General features: G+C 43.5%; 1 protein-coding gene across 1 annotated transcript in view; it reads left to right on the forward strand.

Annotated features, from left to right (window-relative positions):
* Window positions 1-17,624, forward strand: part of LOC109920736 (serotransferrin-B-like) — a 76,506-nt gene that overhangs the window by 56,600 nt on the left and 2,282 nt on the right. Inside the window, exons 21-27 of the mRNA XM_020520796.2 lie at window positions 486-582; window positions 1,318-1,362; window positions 4,753-4,911; window positions 6,339-6,492; window positions 9,129-9,193; window positions 13,106-13,290; window positions 16,173-16,365. Of these exons, the coding sequence (XP_020376385.2) occupies window positions 486-582; window positions 1,318-1,362; window positions 4,753-4,911; window positions 6,339-6,492; window positions 9,129-9,193; window positions 13,106-13,290; window positions 16,173-16,365 (898 nt within the window). The remainder of the gene's footprint in view (window positions 1-485; window positions 583-1,317; window positions 1,363-4,752; window positions 4,912-6,338; window positions 6,493-9,128; window positions 9,194-13,105; window positions 13,291-16,172; window positions 16,366-17,624) is intronic.

Below are 17,624 nucleotides of genomic sequence, written 5' to 3' on the forward strand. Positions count from 1 at the left end.
GAATTCAAATTCAACCATCTGCTGTGGCAGGATTTGAATCCGGGTCCCCAGAACATTAGCTTGGGGCACTGGATTAACAGTCCCGTGATAATACACTAGGCCATCGCCTCCTCCTTACAACAACTGATGGGTTAAACACGTGATCACCATGAAAGTATTGGGAAGAAAGGAGAGACAATAAAAGGAACATGCCCTCAGTTGTAACCAGGGGTAGAAGAGCATCAGAGAGACACAGAAGTGAGTTGAAACTATATTTCCAACTAAGGAGGGGCCAATGACAAGTTCATGAACATGTAACAAACTCACTGAAAGAAGCAGGCATCTAGTCTGAGGAAGTCAGCTCACTAACAGAGTCAGAGATAGTAGGAACTGCAGATGCTGGAGAATCCGAGACAACAAGGTGCAGGGCTGGATGAACACCTGCTGTGTTCATCCAGCCCTGCACCTTGTTGTCTCTGTCACTAACAGAGTCTTTTGTTTTGTAGTTGGCTGAAGCTGATGCTGTTGTTCTGCACAGTGCAAGAATGCTTGCTGCAGAAAAGTGTGGTCTGGTCCCAGTCATGACTGAATATTATAACAAAGGTAGGTATGTCCCTGCACTGACTCTCAGAATTACCTTCCTCTCTCTGTGTTCACAGACATTAACAATCTCAATTTCCCACCATTGACTGATCTGATAATGTGTCTGTAACTGATCGGACAACTGTTCCACTCCATTCCCCAGAGCCCTCCACAATCAGCCAATGTGCTGGTGGCATTTCCCCCACACGTAGTGGTCCTTATCCTCACCTAGACTGAGTCTCCCCACCAGCCATATGAAATGGGATCCTGTCTTGCCTTGGTGCCACTCTGGAAGCAGGTATAAGTTCAAAGGGAGAGGTTCCAATCTTTTTTTTGAGGCTGTTGTTTGTGTAAAATACCAGCCGCTTGTACACGGTTTTCTCAAAAGCTGCCCCCCCACCTGTCTCCTGGCGTTTGGGGGAGGGCACAGTTACTTTGTTACTTGGAATAAGAGCAGTAGCCCTGGAGGGATGTATAGCTACACCACGGATAGTGCCACCCAGTGAGACTCCTACATGTACTTGATTCAGGAGCACTGGCTATGGCTGAAACTCCATTCATAAAGGGTGTGATTATGTCTCCACCATATACACTGTCTGGCAGGGGCTATCAGCAGCACCTTTGCCTTGGGTTTTACCCTGCAGGAACCTTTCAGGCTGCAATATCTGTCAGCCCTGCTGAACAGCTGCACTCAGGTGAAGCAAGTAACTGAGCAAGAATTAATCTTCCTTGTATTTCTGTTTTTTTTATCTACAGACTATCTTGAACCCTGCAGGGACCCAGCAGCACACACAGAGCCTTGTGAGTTTCAGAAATTATATTATTGTGATAAGTATTTCTATAGGGGAGGCAACGGCCTAGTGGTATTATTGCTGGACCAGTTAATCCAGAGACCCAGGTAACGTTCTGGGGACCCAGGTTCAAATTCTGCCCTGGCAGATGGTAGAATTTGACATCAATAAACATCCAGAATTCGGTGTCCAGCAATGACCATAAATCCATTGTTAATTTTGTGAAAAACCCATCTGGTCCACTAATGTCCTTTAGAGAAAGAAACTGCCATTCTTACCTGGTCTGGCCTACGTGTGACTCCAAACCACACATCAATGTGGTTGACTCTGAACTTCTCCCTGGGCAATTAGGGATGAGTAATAAATTTTGGCCTAGATAGTGATGCCCTCATCCCATGAACGTATCGAAAAAAAATTGCAATGATGTTCCTAAACTTGCAGTCACCATTGTTGAATTTGTCTCCATGCTGGGACTGGGCTTTATCTCCTCACTGGGACTGGGGCTGCCTTTGAAGGATGGTCTTCCAGTTCTGTACATTTGGAGCTGTCCCTCTAGTCCAGTGTCATTATGGATGAGGAGACTCTGTGGTTTAACAGTTACACAATATTGATACGATATTCCTGTATCACACTGATCACAGGGCTGACTGTTCACTGCCCACCACAGTGACTTACAGAAGTGCAAATACTTAGAGTCATAGAGGTTTACAGCATGGAAACAGGCCCTTTGCCTCAACTTGCCCATGCTGTCCAGTTTTCACAATTAATCTGGTCCCATTTGCCTGCCCTTGATCCATATCCCTCCATACCCATCCCATGCACATACCTGTCCGAACATTTCTTAAATGACAAAATTGTACTCGCTGCCACAGACTCTCACCACTCTCTGATGAAAAAGTTGTCCCTCTGGACGTTTTTGTGTCTCTTCCCTTGGGGATTCTTGGTTTCCGATGAGTACCAGCTGCTGTAAAAGGGAAACAGATCAGTTCAGATTTCCAGTGGTCTTGTGGACCAGTGATCCAGACACCTGCACCAACGATGCAGAAACGTGAGTTTAACTGCTACCAGGTCAGCTGGGCATTATTAAATCCAGCAGTTAAATGTATCTAGACTCATTAATTGTAACCATGAAATAACCAGATCTTCATGAAAACTCATCAATTAATTACTGGCCTGGTGGCATCAGACCTACAGAAATGTGGTTGATTCTTAATCAATCACCTCTCTCCGTATCCTGTAATTGTCTGAACTGCTGCTCTGAAAAGGCCCAGCAAACCAGTGTTCAAGAAATCTGCACTTCTCAACAGCAATTATTGATGGATAAGGAACTCTGGCCCAGCCCACGGTGCCCAAATTCAGAGAACAAATAGGGTAAAAAAGGCATAAATGTTTGCCCTTAAAGGGGAATGCTATAATCCCTGTGAATTAGAAAGAACAAAGCAGAGAGCTAGGCCTCTGGATTATTCATTCAGTAACAATACAAACAAGGTGTCATCTTGCATCAAAGAGAAAAGGCAGCTAGTTATACACGAGGATGGAGAATGAATCGCTATGTAAAGAATTTGTTCCTGTTGATGGAAGAATGAAGAAGCATTGGACACTTATTTAAGGCGATTGGCAAAAGAGCCAAAGGCAACACAGGGAGAAACCTTTCTGCACAACAAATGGTTAGGTTCTGGAATGGCAATGTTGTGGGAGGAGATTTGATTATGGTTTTCAATGATCTGAGGAGACAAATATTGCAAGACAATTTGGAGAAGAGATGGGAATTTCGGAGCAAATGAATTGACATAGAAACAAAACAGCAAAATGACCTCCTTCTGTGCTACAACTATTCTTTCACTCTTTGACTCTATGTCTGATAAAGGAGTATGAAGCACTCAATCTTAAGGTTTTTTGCCAAGTGATCTTTATGTGTCAAATGCTATAACACCAGTGTTTAAAATTGGATTAATCTAACTCCACCCACTTGCTAGGAATTCCGAACGCAATACCAATGATCTAATCTGAACTACGTTTTTGCCTCTATCACAGAGAATACATCTGTCACACAGAAAACTGGGTGGCATGGCGGCCCAGTGGTCAGCACTGCTGCCTCACAGCACCAGGAACCTGGGTTTGATTCCACCCTCGGGCGACTGTCTGTTTGGAGTTTGCACATTCTCCCTGTGTCTGCATTGGTTTCCTGTGGGTACTCTGGTTTCCTCCCACAGTCCAAAGATGTGCAGGCTAGGTGGATTGGCTATGCTAAATTCCCTGTAGTGTCCAGGGATGTGTAGATTAGGGGGATGGGGTCTGGGTGGGATGCTCTGAGGATTGGTGTGGACTTGTTGGGCCGAAGGGCCTGTTTTCACACTATAGGGATTCTATGATTATCAAAAGATGTTAATATTGGCTAGTGTATTGTGAAGTTATTTTCCCTATTATATTGCATTGTCCTTCAACATGAAAGTTAAGTCCCACACTCTGCCACTAAGTTGAATGCTCGAATGTGTTTTTGTATTCAATATTAAAAAATAATCACGGAGGGAGGGCAGCTCACCTTCACAGGACAATCAGGGACTGATGATGAGAACGACTTTTGTTTTCTGCAGTTCATGCATGAAATGCAATTATACAACAAAATGGTCCATGCTGACATAGGAGTATAAAAAAAAGACAAATTGTTCTTGGACAGGGGAAAGCTGTTCCCTTCTGTAACACTGAAGACCTTTGCTAAATAGAAATCTCTTCAAGTTAATTTTTGACACTTGCTTAAACCCCTAGAATCAAAAGAGTCATACAGGTGTACAGCAAGAAAACAGACCCTTCGGTCCAACTTGTCCATGCCCACCAGATATTTTACCCTAATCTAGTACCATTTGCCAGCATTTGGCCCATATCCCTCTAACCACTTCCTATTTATGTACCCATCCAGACGCCTTTTAAGTGTTGTAATTGTACCAGCCTCCATCACTTCCTTTGGTAGTTCATTCCATACATGTACCACCCTCTCCATCAAAATGTTGTCCCTTAGGTCCCTTTTAAAATTTACTCTCTCATCTTAACTCCATGCCATCTAGTTTTGGACTTCTGAATGATAGTTTTCCAGGGGAGGATTCCATGATCCCTTGTGTGAAGTTCTGAAGATTCTGATGTCACATCCAGTGGCCCAGATCTAAATATAAGGTTGTGACCCCTTGTTTGGGATTCCCACACCATCTGCAATTAGTTCTCCCTATCGATCCTATCGTAAACATTTCAATTAGATAATCCCTTCATCTTCAATTCTAAAGGAACGACAGGTCTTGACGATGTGGCCTGGCAATGATTTAACCCATTCGGTCTTGACTTGTTCTGCTTTACAACTTACCTTAAAGATCATGCATACATTGCTGACTGTTGCCATGTTTCGCCCTAGTTGTATATATAGTGGCTGTTGTGAAGGATCAAACTTTGACCTGGGACACCCTGAAAGGCAAGAAATCATGCTACACAGCTCTTAACCGAACTGGTTGGAATATTCCAATGGGGTGGTTGATTGCCCAGGACAAAATCAAAAACTGCAGCCTTTACAACTGTAAGTAGATGCTTACTGAAAGTGTGAGTGTTTGGATAACATTGACTTTGGTCAAACTTCCTTTGGAGAAGGCATTGTCAGACAGAACTTCGTTGCTATCCCTTTACCTGTGTTATGAAGACTGTGGTTGGTGAAAGGTCTACTGGCCACCAGATAGTGTAGCAGAGCACTCTTGTTTTCCCAGACATGCTTTCCTGTCCTATAGCCAGACAAATCACACAGAGAGATGGGGCATAGTTAGCCCTGCTGCCTGACAGCACCGGGGACCCAGGTTTGATTCCAGTCTTGGGTGACTGTTTACATGTTTTCCCCGTGTGGAGTTTACATGTTTTCCCCCTGCCTCCATGGGCTTCCTCTGGGTGCTCGGTTACCCTCCACAGTTCAAAGATTAGGTGGATTGATCATGCTAAATTGTCCATAGTGTCCAGGAATGTGCAGGTTAAGTGGATTAGCCATGGGATAGGCAGGCCTACGGAGATAGGGGAGGGGCATAGGTCTGGTTGGGCTACTCTTTGGTGGCTCGGTATGGACTCAATGTTCTGAATGGCCTGCTTCACTCTGTAGGGTTTCTATCAGATGTGATGCCTTTATGTTGCCTCTCACTGTTGATTTCTGTGATGGGACCTCTGTCAGAAACTCACTGTCTTAGCCAAGCTGTCACCGGTGCTCTGATCTGCTTCTTCAATAGGTCAAACTGCATGTGAGCTCATTTTCTTTGCTACTTCCCATTACACTGTAGGAAAATATACTTGGAGTCTGTAAGTTATTTGGATACTGGATAGATGTTAAAAATAGCGATACTGATCCTGTGCCCATTTAAGCAAAGAGGCCATTGGCAATGTCCTTTCAATCTAGTCCTCAAGATCTTACCTTTTGCCTTAACCATCCCCCAACCCTCTTGCCTGTCACCAGCTTGTCAATCACCCTCCCTTGGAGCCTTCTCTTTTCACCCAACATCTTCCTCCAAGGTCTCAGAATTTTATGTTCACCCCCTCTTTCATCTCCTTAACCTCTCCTCCCCCCACTTCCACAATTCATTGTCTCTCTGCTCCCTTAAGCTCAGTGCAGACCTGACTTTCCATTCTGAAAGAGCTGGCCCAGCCTTGAAGTGTACTCCTGCTGTGCTGTGGAAGTGATGCAGAACATTCCTGCTCTAAATAGCAGGCCCTTCTGTCTCCAATGGTGACTGCGTTGAATTCCTGTTGTTGCTGCTAACGACTGAAAGACTCCTGAGATAGTAGGGACTGCAGATGCTGGAGAATCTGAGATAACAAGGTGTAGAGCTGGATGAACACAGCAGGCCAAGCAGCACCAGAGGAGCAGGAAAGTTGACGTTTCGGGCCTAGACCCTTCTGAAGGGTTGTTATCACTGTTATCACTGTTATCTTGTTATCACTGAAAGACTTCTGTTTTCTTTTGCCAAAAAGCAACATTTTTCAGTGAAAGCTGTGCTGCAGGGGCAGATCCAGACTCCAAACTGTGCTCTTTGTGCGCTGGTGATGAGAATTCAACCCCTCCTGGAAAAGACAAGTGTGCCTTCAGCGACAATGAAATTTACTGGGGCTTCAATGGTGCTTTCAGGTACTCGGCTTGTTTCTTAGCTCTCTGAGTAACAAATTCCAGCAGGTGATTGGGAATCATCAGGCCACCTTACATTTGCCCTACTTTTTATTTCCATTTGGAACTCAGAGACTGGGAGAGCTGCATCTCGATTGTCTGGAGGCCATTCTACAACCTCCCACAGAGATGAGATGTAGTCACACTGGGAGTTCTAATACTTGGATGTCTGACATCCTCTGTAAATGTGGAGGCCCATCGAACTTGACAGGTTGTGGAGATGAAGGTGTGGGGCAGCGCTGTGGTTCAGTGGTTAGCACTGCTGCCTCACAGTGCCATGGATCTGGGTTCGGTTCCAGCCTTCGGTGACTGTCCGTGTGGAGTTTGCATATTCTCCTCGTGTCTGCGTGGGTTTCCTCCAGGTGCTCCAGTTTCCTTCAACAGTCCAAAGGTATGCAAGTTAGGTGGATTGGCCATGCTAAATTGTCTGTAGTGCCCAGAGATGTACAAGCTAGGTGGGTTAGCCATGGGAAATGCAGGGTTATGGGGATAGGGGAATGGGTCTGGTTGGGATGCCCTTCAGAGGGTCAGTGTGGGTTCAGTGGCTGAATGGCCTGCTTCTATAATGCAAGGATTCTATGATTGATTCTATACCTCCTCCAATTCTACATTGGTCTCCTGTGTTGAATCATACAATTGTTACAGTGTAAATGGAGACCGTTCAGTCCATCATGCCTGCACTGGTTCTATTGTGTAGTGTCAATCTCCTGCCTTTTCCCCATATCCCTGCACACCATTTCTTTCCAAATAACTGTATTAGGCAGTTATTCTCTTGAATGTCTCACTTAAACCTGCCTCCACCACTTTTCCAGGCAGGGCATTCCATACGCTAACTAAAAGTTAAAGTTACCTAACTGGACCATAGGGCTGCTTTCCCATTGGAGAAAGGGACCACTGCTGATGGCTTAACCGGCAGGTCATCACACCTCAGGCGAGGGGGAAGGTTGAGAAGGAGAGTCCTGGTGCAGGAATTGAACCCACACTTTCAGCATCACTCTACATGATAAACTAACCAGGCAGCCAACTGAGCTAACTGACTTGCTGAGTTAAAAAGTAACCTTTCACATCACCCTTGCTTCATTTGCCCATTACTTTAAAATCTGTACCCTCTTGTTCTTTTTACTTTTCTGAGCAGGAACAGCTCTCCTTATCTACTCTGCCATGATTTTGAAAGTCTGTACCAAACCTCCTCTCAACTTTCTTCTTTCCAATGAGAACAGTCGCAGGTTCTTCAATCTATCCCCATACCTGGACTGTGTCAATATCCTGTGTCAAGGGAGAGGGTGGAATGTCAGTGATTGTGTACCCCTGTGGTAGGTCGATGCTCCCCTCTCATGGTTAAGTCACAAGCTGTACATAGAGACAGTGAGAGGTTAGCAGCAGTTTACAAGCATCTCAATGAGGTCCCATGTCAGGGAATGCTATTGTGGACAATGGGAGTGCAGTGCTTTGAGCAATGTGGGAGATTGGGAGGGGTGTGACATCATGGAATCCCTACAGTGTGGAAGCAGGCCATTCAGCCCATCGGGTCTGCACCGACCCTCCAAAGATCATCCTATACCCCCATGCTACCCCTGTAACCCTGCATTGCCCATGGCTAATCCATCTAGCCTATACATCCCTAGACACTATGGGAAATTTAACATGACCAATCCACCTAACCTGCACATCTTCGAACTGTGGGAGAAAACCAGAGCACTCAGAGGAAACCCATGCAGACGTGGGGAGAATGTGCAAACTCGACACAGTCAGTCACCCAAGGATGAAATTGAACCCGGAGTCCCTGATGCTGTTAGGCAGCAGTGCTAACCACTGAGCCACTGTGCCATCTACTCATTAAGCATCTTCTAGCTCTGCTGACAGGTCTGTAGCACAAGACCCTTGGTTTGAGCACCGTGCCCACCTGCTCCCAGTCCCCTCAAAGGGTATATCTTGAGGCCTCCTCGCTCCTCAGGCAAATACGACCTCTTCCCTCTGCCTTGAAAAAGACTTCCAAATTCGCATCCGAGAACTGCTTTAGCTTCTACCTGTCCTGCTGTTCCACGTGACAAATCTTCATTTGCAGCACTGACCACAGCAGGCGGTCTCTTGTCATTCAACAAATCTTTACAATGCGCTTTCTTGAATATTCATACTTTAGTCGTAAGCCACACCGCCAAATTCCATTTCTCATCAGTCTGAGTTTGATATCATTGGTTTCTTGGGCTAAACCAGGTTCAGATGGCGCTGGAGTTATATAGAGGCTGGACCAAGTAAAGTCAACACATTTCCTTTACTAAATGACATTTGCGAAACAGTTGTGTTTCTGATAGTATCATAGGAGCAGAAAGGCTGACGTTTCGGGCCTAGACCCTTCCGAAATGTCAGCCTTTCTGCTCCTATGATGCTGCTTGGCCTGCTGTGTTCATCCAGCTCTGCACCTTGTTGTCTCGGATTCTCCAGCATCTGCAGTTCCTACTATCTGTGTTTCTGATAGTTCCTTGATTGAATCTTTTTCACTGATTTACTAAGTCTTTGGCACAATGACAACATGACTGCCATGAATGAAAGTCAAACCAAATTCATAATAAAAAAAATGTACTGATTGGGATTTCTTTCAGGTGCCTGGTGGAGAAGGGGGATGTTACTTTCATCAAAGATACAACTGTCTTTGACAACGCTGATGGTATGTGTGAGTTCCTGGTCCTATAATGCTTCATATACAAGATAATTCCATCTGATCATTTAATGAATGAATCTTCTATTCGGTTGTCCAGTTTGATTCATGTTAGTTATTTGATGAAATTGGAACAGTCGGTATTGGGATAAGACCTGTTCCACCATTGTTTGGTTAATTGGCCCTTGAACTCCACTTGACCTACATTTTAGACTATCAGAATTCTTTTTATTCATTTGTGGGATGTCGGTATCACTGGCTGGCCAGCATTTATTGTCTGTCCCCACTTGCCCTTGAAAAGATGTTGAAGGCCATTCAGTCTCATGAGTCTGCACTGCTTTACAATGAGCTCATGGCTCCTCCACAGTCTCGATATCCTTTAATAATTTTACCCAACAAAATTCAATGGCTAAATTGGATGGCCCACTGGAGCAGGCATGATGGGAGATGCTCTCCAGAACAGTTGGGTGGGTGCATCAGCACCCAATCTGTAAGTTTAATGTAGGCTGTGAAAGGTTTGACGCAGAAATCTTGCTGGCAGTGAGATGCTAATATCTCATAAATACCATTTAAAGCCAATTGTCCCTGAGGCCACCTGAATTTAGTGGGGGTTCCAGGTTTCTTGTAGCTGGCCTGTGGTTGATGAAGGCTGAGGTTGTAGACATGCTCGCCGAGCCGGTGTGTTTGGTTGCAGACGTTTCATCACCCTGCTAGGTACCATCGTCAGTGTGCCTCCAGTGAAGCGTTGGTGTTCTGTCCCGCTTGTTATTTATATGTTTCCATTTGCTGGGGTGTTTGCCATTACTTCTGGCTTTGTTTTTCAGTGGTTTGTATATTGCCTCCAGTTCAATGTGTTTGTTGACGGAGTTCCGGTTGGAATGCCAGGCCTCCAGGGATTCCCTGGCATGTCTCTGTTTGGCTCATGCTATTGTGGATGTGTTGTCCCAGTCGAATTCATGTCCTTCTTTGTCTGTGTGTATTGAGACCAGTGAGAATTGGTCATGTCTCTTGGTGGCTAGTTGGTATTCGTGTATCCTTATTATCAGTTTTCTTCCAGTGTGGTCTATGCAATGTTTCTCACAGTCCTTGCATGGTATTTTGTATATTATGTTAGTTTTATTGGTTGTGAATATGGGATCCTTTACGTAGGCCAATAGCTGTCACAGGGTGGTTATTGGTTTGTGGGCTACCCTGATACCTAGGGGTCTGAGTAATCTTGTGGTCATCTCTGATATGTCCCTGATGTACGGTAGGGTGACTAGTTTGTCTGGCCGTGTTGTGTCTTCGTGTTGTGGTCTGTCGTGGGGGTAATGGAGGATTGTGCTTTTTGGGTATCCATTCCTTTTAAAAACTTCTTTTCTGCTGTTCTGGATTGCAGCAGTGTTGTGGCCCATTTGACCCAAACTCTGGGTCCACTTTTAGATGACATCTTCATGATTATCAAATGTTCAAGAGTAGAAGAAACCCACTGGCACATAATCAACATCCTCATCCGAATAAAAATTCACAAAAGAAGAGAACAACAATCGACTACCCTTTCTAGACATAATGACAGAACGTAAGAACAACAGGGAACTCCAGACCAGCATATACAGAAAGACCACACACACGGACTAGATACTTAATTACTCCAGCAACCATCCAAAAACCCATAAACAGAGCTGCATCAGGACATTATCCAAATGAGCCATAACACACTGCAGCAATCCAGAATTGTGCAAAGCAGAACAAAAGCATTTATATGGAGTTTTTAAACAATCCACCATTACTTCCGCGACAGACCACAACAAGAAGACACAACAAGGCCAGACACACTAGTCACCCTACTGCACATCAGGGACATATCAGAGATGACCACAAGACTACTCAGACACCTAGATATAAGGGTAGCCCACAAACCAACAACCACTCTGTAACAGCTACTGACAAATATAAAGGATCCCATAACCACAACCAATAAAACTAATGTAATATACAAAATACCATGCAAGGGCTGTGAAAAACATTACATAAGTCAGACAGACAGTAAGGATATACGAACACCAACTAGCCACCAAGAGACACAACCAATTCTCACTGGTCTCAATGCACACGGACAAAGAAGGACATGATTTTGACTGGGACAACACATCCATAATACTACAAGCCAAAAAAGACATGCCAGGGAATTCCTGGAGGCCTGGCCTTCCAACCGAACTCCATCAACAAACACGTTGAACTGGACCCAATATACAAACCACTGAGACATAAAACTGGAAGTGATACCAACCACCGCAGCAAATGGAAGCATATAAATAACAAGGTGGACAGAACACCAATGCTTCACCGGAGGCACACTGACAGTGTTACCTAGCTGGGTGACAAAACGTTTGCAATCAAACCCACCAGCTCGGTGAGCAAGTCTACACCCTCATCCACAACCCGAGTTACAAATCTTCTCAAAAACTTTAAAGTTCCTGAAGGCTGCCCAACAAACCCTGTCAGATATTCCTACGGCCCCATATTAGGGAAGGTGCCTCATTCTCAGGCACTCAGTGGCTTTATCTGCACTCCTCATCATTTTGCAACCCTTGTCTTCACTGAGGAGAAGGACCCAGCTTCTCGAGTCTACCCACATGATCAAAGTTCCTCACTGCTGGATTCATCGAAAGCTTAAACACACAGACCAACAGATACAAGAAAAGCTCCTTCCCCACTGTTATTAGACTTTGGAATGGACTTTTCAAATTATAAATTTAATGTTAATCTCGTTGTTTGTGCGCCCTATCTCCAACCATAACATGGTATTCTTCATTCTGTTCTATTACCCTTATGTACTTTGTATGGAAAGATCTGCCTGTATTGCACGCAGAACAAAACTTTTCACTGTACCTAGGTACATGTAACAATAATAAATCAAATCAAAAACATTTTTATGAATATTTTCTGCTATGTCCCTAAAGTCTTAATATCCCTTCTAAAATGTAATGCTCAGAATTCTCAGTTAAGACTGAACTAAAAATTCATTATAATATTCTTGTTTTTGTACTCTGTACCTTTATTTACAAAGTTCAAATGCTTTGTGCCTTTCTCAACTTGCCCTGTCATTTTTATTGATCCATGCACATGTAGTCCCAACACACTTTATTCAGGCCCTTAGAGAATTGTATTCTGAAGGACAAATCTTAATGATACAGAAGTTTTTTGAGAATAACAGTGACACATTTAAGAAAATCTATAGGAAAAATATGTGTGAATAAGTAAGTGAATAAGAAGCCCTAAAGATCAATAAACAACAACATTTCCTCAACAGTAGCACTCTGTCTCTCAGGCCGAACATGAGGTTTCAGATCTGACTGCAAACATTTGAATAGAAACTTTTGTTGGATGCTTTAGTGCAGTATTACAGAATAGAGTTAAGATTAAGAACAGAACTGAGATCAGAGGAATGGATCTGATAAAATTAATGAGGCAATCAACAGACATGGAGGAAAAGCTTCACCTTTGCCAAATTACTGGGAACGGAGAGTCGGCACAGCATAAAACAAAGTGAGTAATTCACTATCGCCTGTCCCATTTTACTACCCAAGACAAATTTCACCTCCACGAAGTCTAATCCAGGACTACTTTCTGACCTAGTACAAGAGTTTATGCAGCTTCACGCTCACTCCTGTATTAATTTATTCACAAAGGTATCTTGGAAATGTTAATTATTTTATTTTTCACCATTCTGAGGCTTTCCTGTTGGAGTATTAGCAAAGAAATTTGGGACTACTTGCCTCGGTAGTTCTATTTCATGTGATGGGAAGAAGAGAATCAAAGTGTAATGTGATGTGATAGGAGAATTGGATTATTTTGAGGTCAGTTGCGCTGCAGATAAGGTTTTGAATCTGTGTACCGCTACTCTGTATATTCTAAACCAATCAATGTTTCACCTTGAAGGTAATTCACAAGAGGAGTGGGCTACGGGTCTCAGGTCCAGTGATTTTAAGCTGCTGTGCTTAAATGGCACTCAGGCTCCAGTAACAGATTATAAGACGTGCCACTTGGCTCAAGTACCAGCTCGAGCAGTTGCATCCCGTGCTGAGTCAAGGCGTCAAGTCCTGCAGTTTTTAAAGGACCAGCAAGTGAGTATGTGGGTTTTGCTAAATGTTTGGGGCTTGCCTGTACACATTGTGTTTAGTGTTTGATTGTAATCAGAGTCAATCATCGGGTTTAAGCTAACCTCATTGCAAACATTTCAGAATAGTGTATGATTGGGAACAAATTTTGCTCAGTATCTGCCTCAAGTTGTGTCCGCCATGGGAGCGTTTGGACAATGAAGAGGTATCTAAACAATGCTGTACCACCCCCGGGAATGTTTGAGACAGTGTATGCGAGCATCAACTGAATTTAATCTATGCTGTACCAGACCTGGCCTATTCCCCACATAGTGGAGAACAAAAACCAAACTTACCTTGACTATTTCAGTGTGGTTTATTTAAATGTGACACTCTGGTCATTAATAGTTATTATCTAGCTTCAGAAAGAGACATGTTTGAAAATTTTGAGAGAGAGTGTATTGCTGAGGAATGATTAAAACCCAGGCATCAATGTGGGAGTAGTGTATCTCATTGGACAGGAGTGGACGGTGGGAATTTTAACATGGCCTCTGACAGGGATGAACAGCTCCAGGGAGGAATTTCACATAGGTTTGGCAATCGGGTGTGGACATTTCTTGGGAAATGTAAGAGCCCCTTCTTGGAATTGAGTCATCGTTCAACATCTTCGATAAATCCTCACAGCTCAAAGACAGACAACTTCTCCTTCAATGTTCTGAAGCTCAGTAAAATGTTTATCATCTCCTCCTGTAGTATTTGTGTGGTGGACCAAACATGAAAGATGCCTGGTTTAAATCAGACTACCCTGGAAGGGAAAAGTGTCGCAAAATGTTTGAAAAACAGGTGAAGCTAGACAACTCACACTGTTATTTTGCAGTAAACAGTTGAGTAATTTTATCCAGGATGCAGCCATCAGCCTAAGCAAAGACATTTTGCCTACCACACAGATATGGTACCAGGTTTGGTACCATGCCTGTTAAGCCCAGAACATAGTGTCCAACATATTAAATGTGATTCTAATATTGAATAGCATTAACTAAATAGTCCCCACTATGCTAAGGATTAGACTGGAATCTAATTTAAGAATATCAGTTGGGCTTACTGTGTGATTTATTTGCCTGTGTTACAAACTATATATATATGCACAGGACCCTTTTCTGCGTGGGATAAAGAATTTGGCCATACGTTGCACCTTTGTCTTTGAAGACTGCCAAACCTGCTGCATTTCCATGGCAACACCCTGACCAATCAGAATCTACCTGCCTGGCACAACCTTTTTTGAGCTCACTAAGACATTGAAAGTTAACTGGTCTGATAGTATCACAATGTCCATCATTGTTTAAGCAATCAGCACCTTGTTCTAATGCTGTAGAAATTGGTGTTCCCTTTCCTAAATTGGGTTCTTTCTATTCCAATCTTGATGAGTGTGAGGCAAAAAGCTTTGACTTTATGTCTCTTTCTAGCAATGTTTTAATAATCTAGCCACATTAGAATTTACTTGGGGAGGGCAAAGTTTTATTTACCAGCAGCATGTTGAACTTCAATGATCAAAACTTATTTGGCGACAATGGAAAAATTGGTGTACTGGGCAGAAATTGTGATTTTTTTTTGTAAAGCTTCAACTTATTGTGCAACCATTTTCTTAGTATTCCATAAATATCATGAATATATTAAATTCCAGTTAACCTGAAAAACTACACTTAAAGTGACATTGTTGAAGGTCTGTTGATAAATACTGTAGCATTATGAAACTTTGACCAGTATTTTCCAAAGATTAAATGATTAAAAACTCTTCTCAGTATTAACTAAATAGATTTTTACAGCCTCTAATTTCAACCATTTGATTAGATCAAGACATTAAATGCTATTCTGGTCCTTGTGTTAATTAATTGAATTGACTTGAAGCTTTATTGTCACGTACTCAAATAAGTACAGTGAAAAGGTTATATGTCACCACTTATAGTGCCATCTTAGGTGTAAACGCAGCTATGTACAGCGTCTTCAGTTACAAAATCTTAACAAGTAGAGAAATAAAATGTCCAACGTTTCAAAAATGAAAGTTCAGAACAGCAGTCTTCCAACCAGGGGTAACTAGGTGTGGAGCCGGAGGAACACAGCAGGCCAGGGGGCATCAGAGGACCAGGAAAGTTGACATTTCGGGTCTGGACCCTTTTTCTGACCCGAAACATCAGCTTTCCTGCTCCTCTGATGCTGCCTGGCCTGCTGTGTTCATCCAGCTCCACACCTTGTTATCTCAGACTCCAGCATCGGCAGTTCTTACTATCTCTGACTGAGTCTTCCAACCAGACCTCACTGGCACCTAGACTCCAGTCCGCACCAGGCCTTGGCTCCATACTGTGACAAACTTCACCTTGAGGTTCGTGAGGCTGTGAGATTGTTCTGGTATCGCCTCAAGACTGGGAGACCACATTGAGGCCATGTCAGGCCTAGAGCTTTGGCAACTCTCAATTGAGACTTGAATTTCTCAGTGATTAATTGTTCATGCGGTTAGCAAAAGTAGAATTGAAAATCCATCTGCTGATCCTGTCAGAAGTGTAACTAAGGATTAGATTTGTTGAATGAGACTGATGAATTTAACAGGGAGCGACAGTGGTGTATGCTTTGTGCCTTGAGAAAAATTGGGAATGTGTTTTCCAACAGGTGTGGAAGAAATAACAGATGAACACCTTCTTTAAGATATGACACAAGATTTATTCTCCTTATGTAATCTCCATGCCCAGGTGTGCCATTGGGCTGAAATATTTGCTGGCTCCTGCTCTAGGTTAATTAATTATGTAAGAAATTCGTGCCTTTCAGTGTCTCCCCTCATCCTGACAGTAGAAGATAATTCATGTGCAGACCAAGCAATTATATTTGTTCCATCAGTAATCAGTGGTTTCTCAATGCAGCTCAAATATGGCCGAGGTGGATCTGAGGAGGACCAGTTTGCAATGTTTGATTCGACCAAGTTTCATGGCAAGGGTCTCTTGTTTTCGGATGCGACTCAGTGTCTGATTGAAGTGCCCACTGCAAGTTTTAACCAATTACTGGGTGAAGGGTACACCACAGCGATGGAAGGACTCTACACCTGTGAACCACCTGGTAAATATGACTGGAACACCCTGCATCAGTACATTGTAATGGGCTGCACAAGGGCAGTATCTTTCCCATTTCACAAACTGATGACCTTTAGCCTTGGAAGACAGTGCGTGAGAGGAATTATGTTGAAGGAGAAAGAGCAAGGTTGCATTTATTCTGTAACATAGGAAAACAACCCAAATTACTTCACTGCGGTATAATGACCGAAAAATAATGGATGTGAAGTAAAAGGAAGAGACTGAATGAGGTGACTGAAAGCTTGACCACAGAGGTCAGATTTCAGGAAGGTTTTACAGAGAGAGGGAATGTGGAAAAGGCAGAAGGGAGAAATTCCAGACCATGGAATTAAAGCAACCAAAAACATGATGGCAAATAATGAGGTACAAATGGGGACTCCATTGAAGATGGAGAAATGCACTGTTCTTATTGGTTTATAGGACACACGTAGATTACAGAGATAGACAGTGGAAGGCCATGAAGGAATAAAAATATAAGGATGAAAGGTTTAAACTGGAGATCTTGAGAGACCGGTAAACAATTGAGGCCAGCAAAGAGAGATTGTGGGTTAGAGGAACTGGGATACATTTTGCAAAGTCAGGGGAGGTTGGAAATTTGCCCTTGCTTGACTGAAATGTCGAGAGAAAATGCATCTGTAGTAAATGACACACAGCGTTACAAGGGCAGAGTTGGACTTCCATCCTTCACCTGGGAATCTGCTGCTTAATCCGATTGGCTAGCAGCTCAAGAAGTTTCAACAGTACCAGGAGCTCAGTAGAGGATGATGATGGGATTGTAAGCAGGCCCATGAGGAAGGGAGCCATGGTTTCTGGAATAAGGTAAGATGTGGGTATTGGGTGGGGGGCAGGTAGACCAACTTAGAGAGAGGGCAAGGAGTGTGGATGGTAAATTGGGAGAATAGGTAGCTAGGAGGAGAGGGGTATACAAACCCTGGGTTGGTGCACCCCCAAAAAGGGCACTGCCTAAAGACTGTATCAACTCTTCGTTCTTGCACTTTCATCAAAAATCCAGTTGCCCTCTCTCATCTGGCTGTTCATGTAAATTATGTTATGGTTGGAGCGGTAGGAAATGCTGTGCTTATAACAAGATGTTTGTAGACTAGTAGTTATAACACACTCCCACCCTCTATTTGATCTCTGACCCACTGTCTCAGCCAGTCCTAGAGTGTGAAAGGACAGTGTCCGACCCACTGTCTCAGCCAGTCCCAGAGTGTGAAAGGACGGTGTCTGACCCACTGTCCCGGC

Source organism: Rhincodon typus, chromosome 13 (assembly GCF_021869965.1).
Source record: "Rhincodon typus isolate 14 chromosome 13, sRhiTyp1.1, whole genome shotgun sequence".
NCBI lineage: Eukaryota > Metazoa > Chordata > Chondrichthyes > Orectolobiformes > Rhincodontidae > Rhincodon > Rhincodon typus.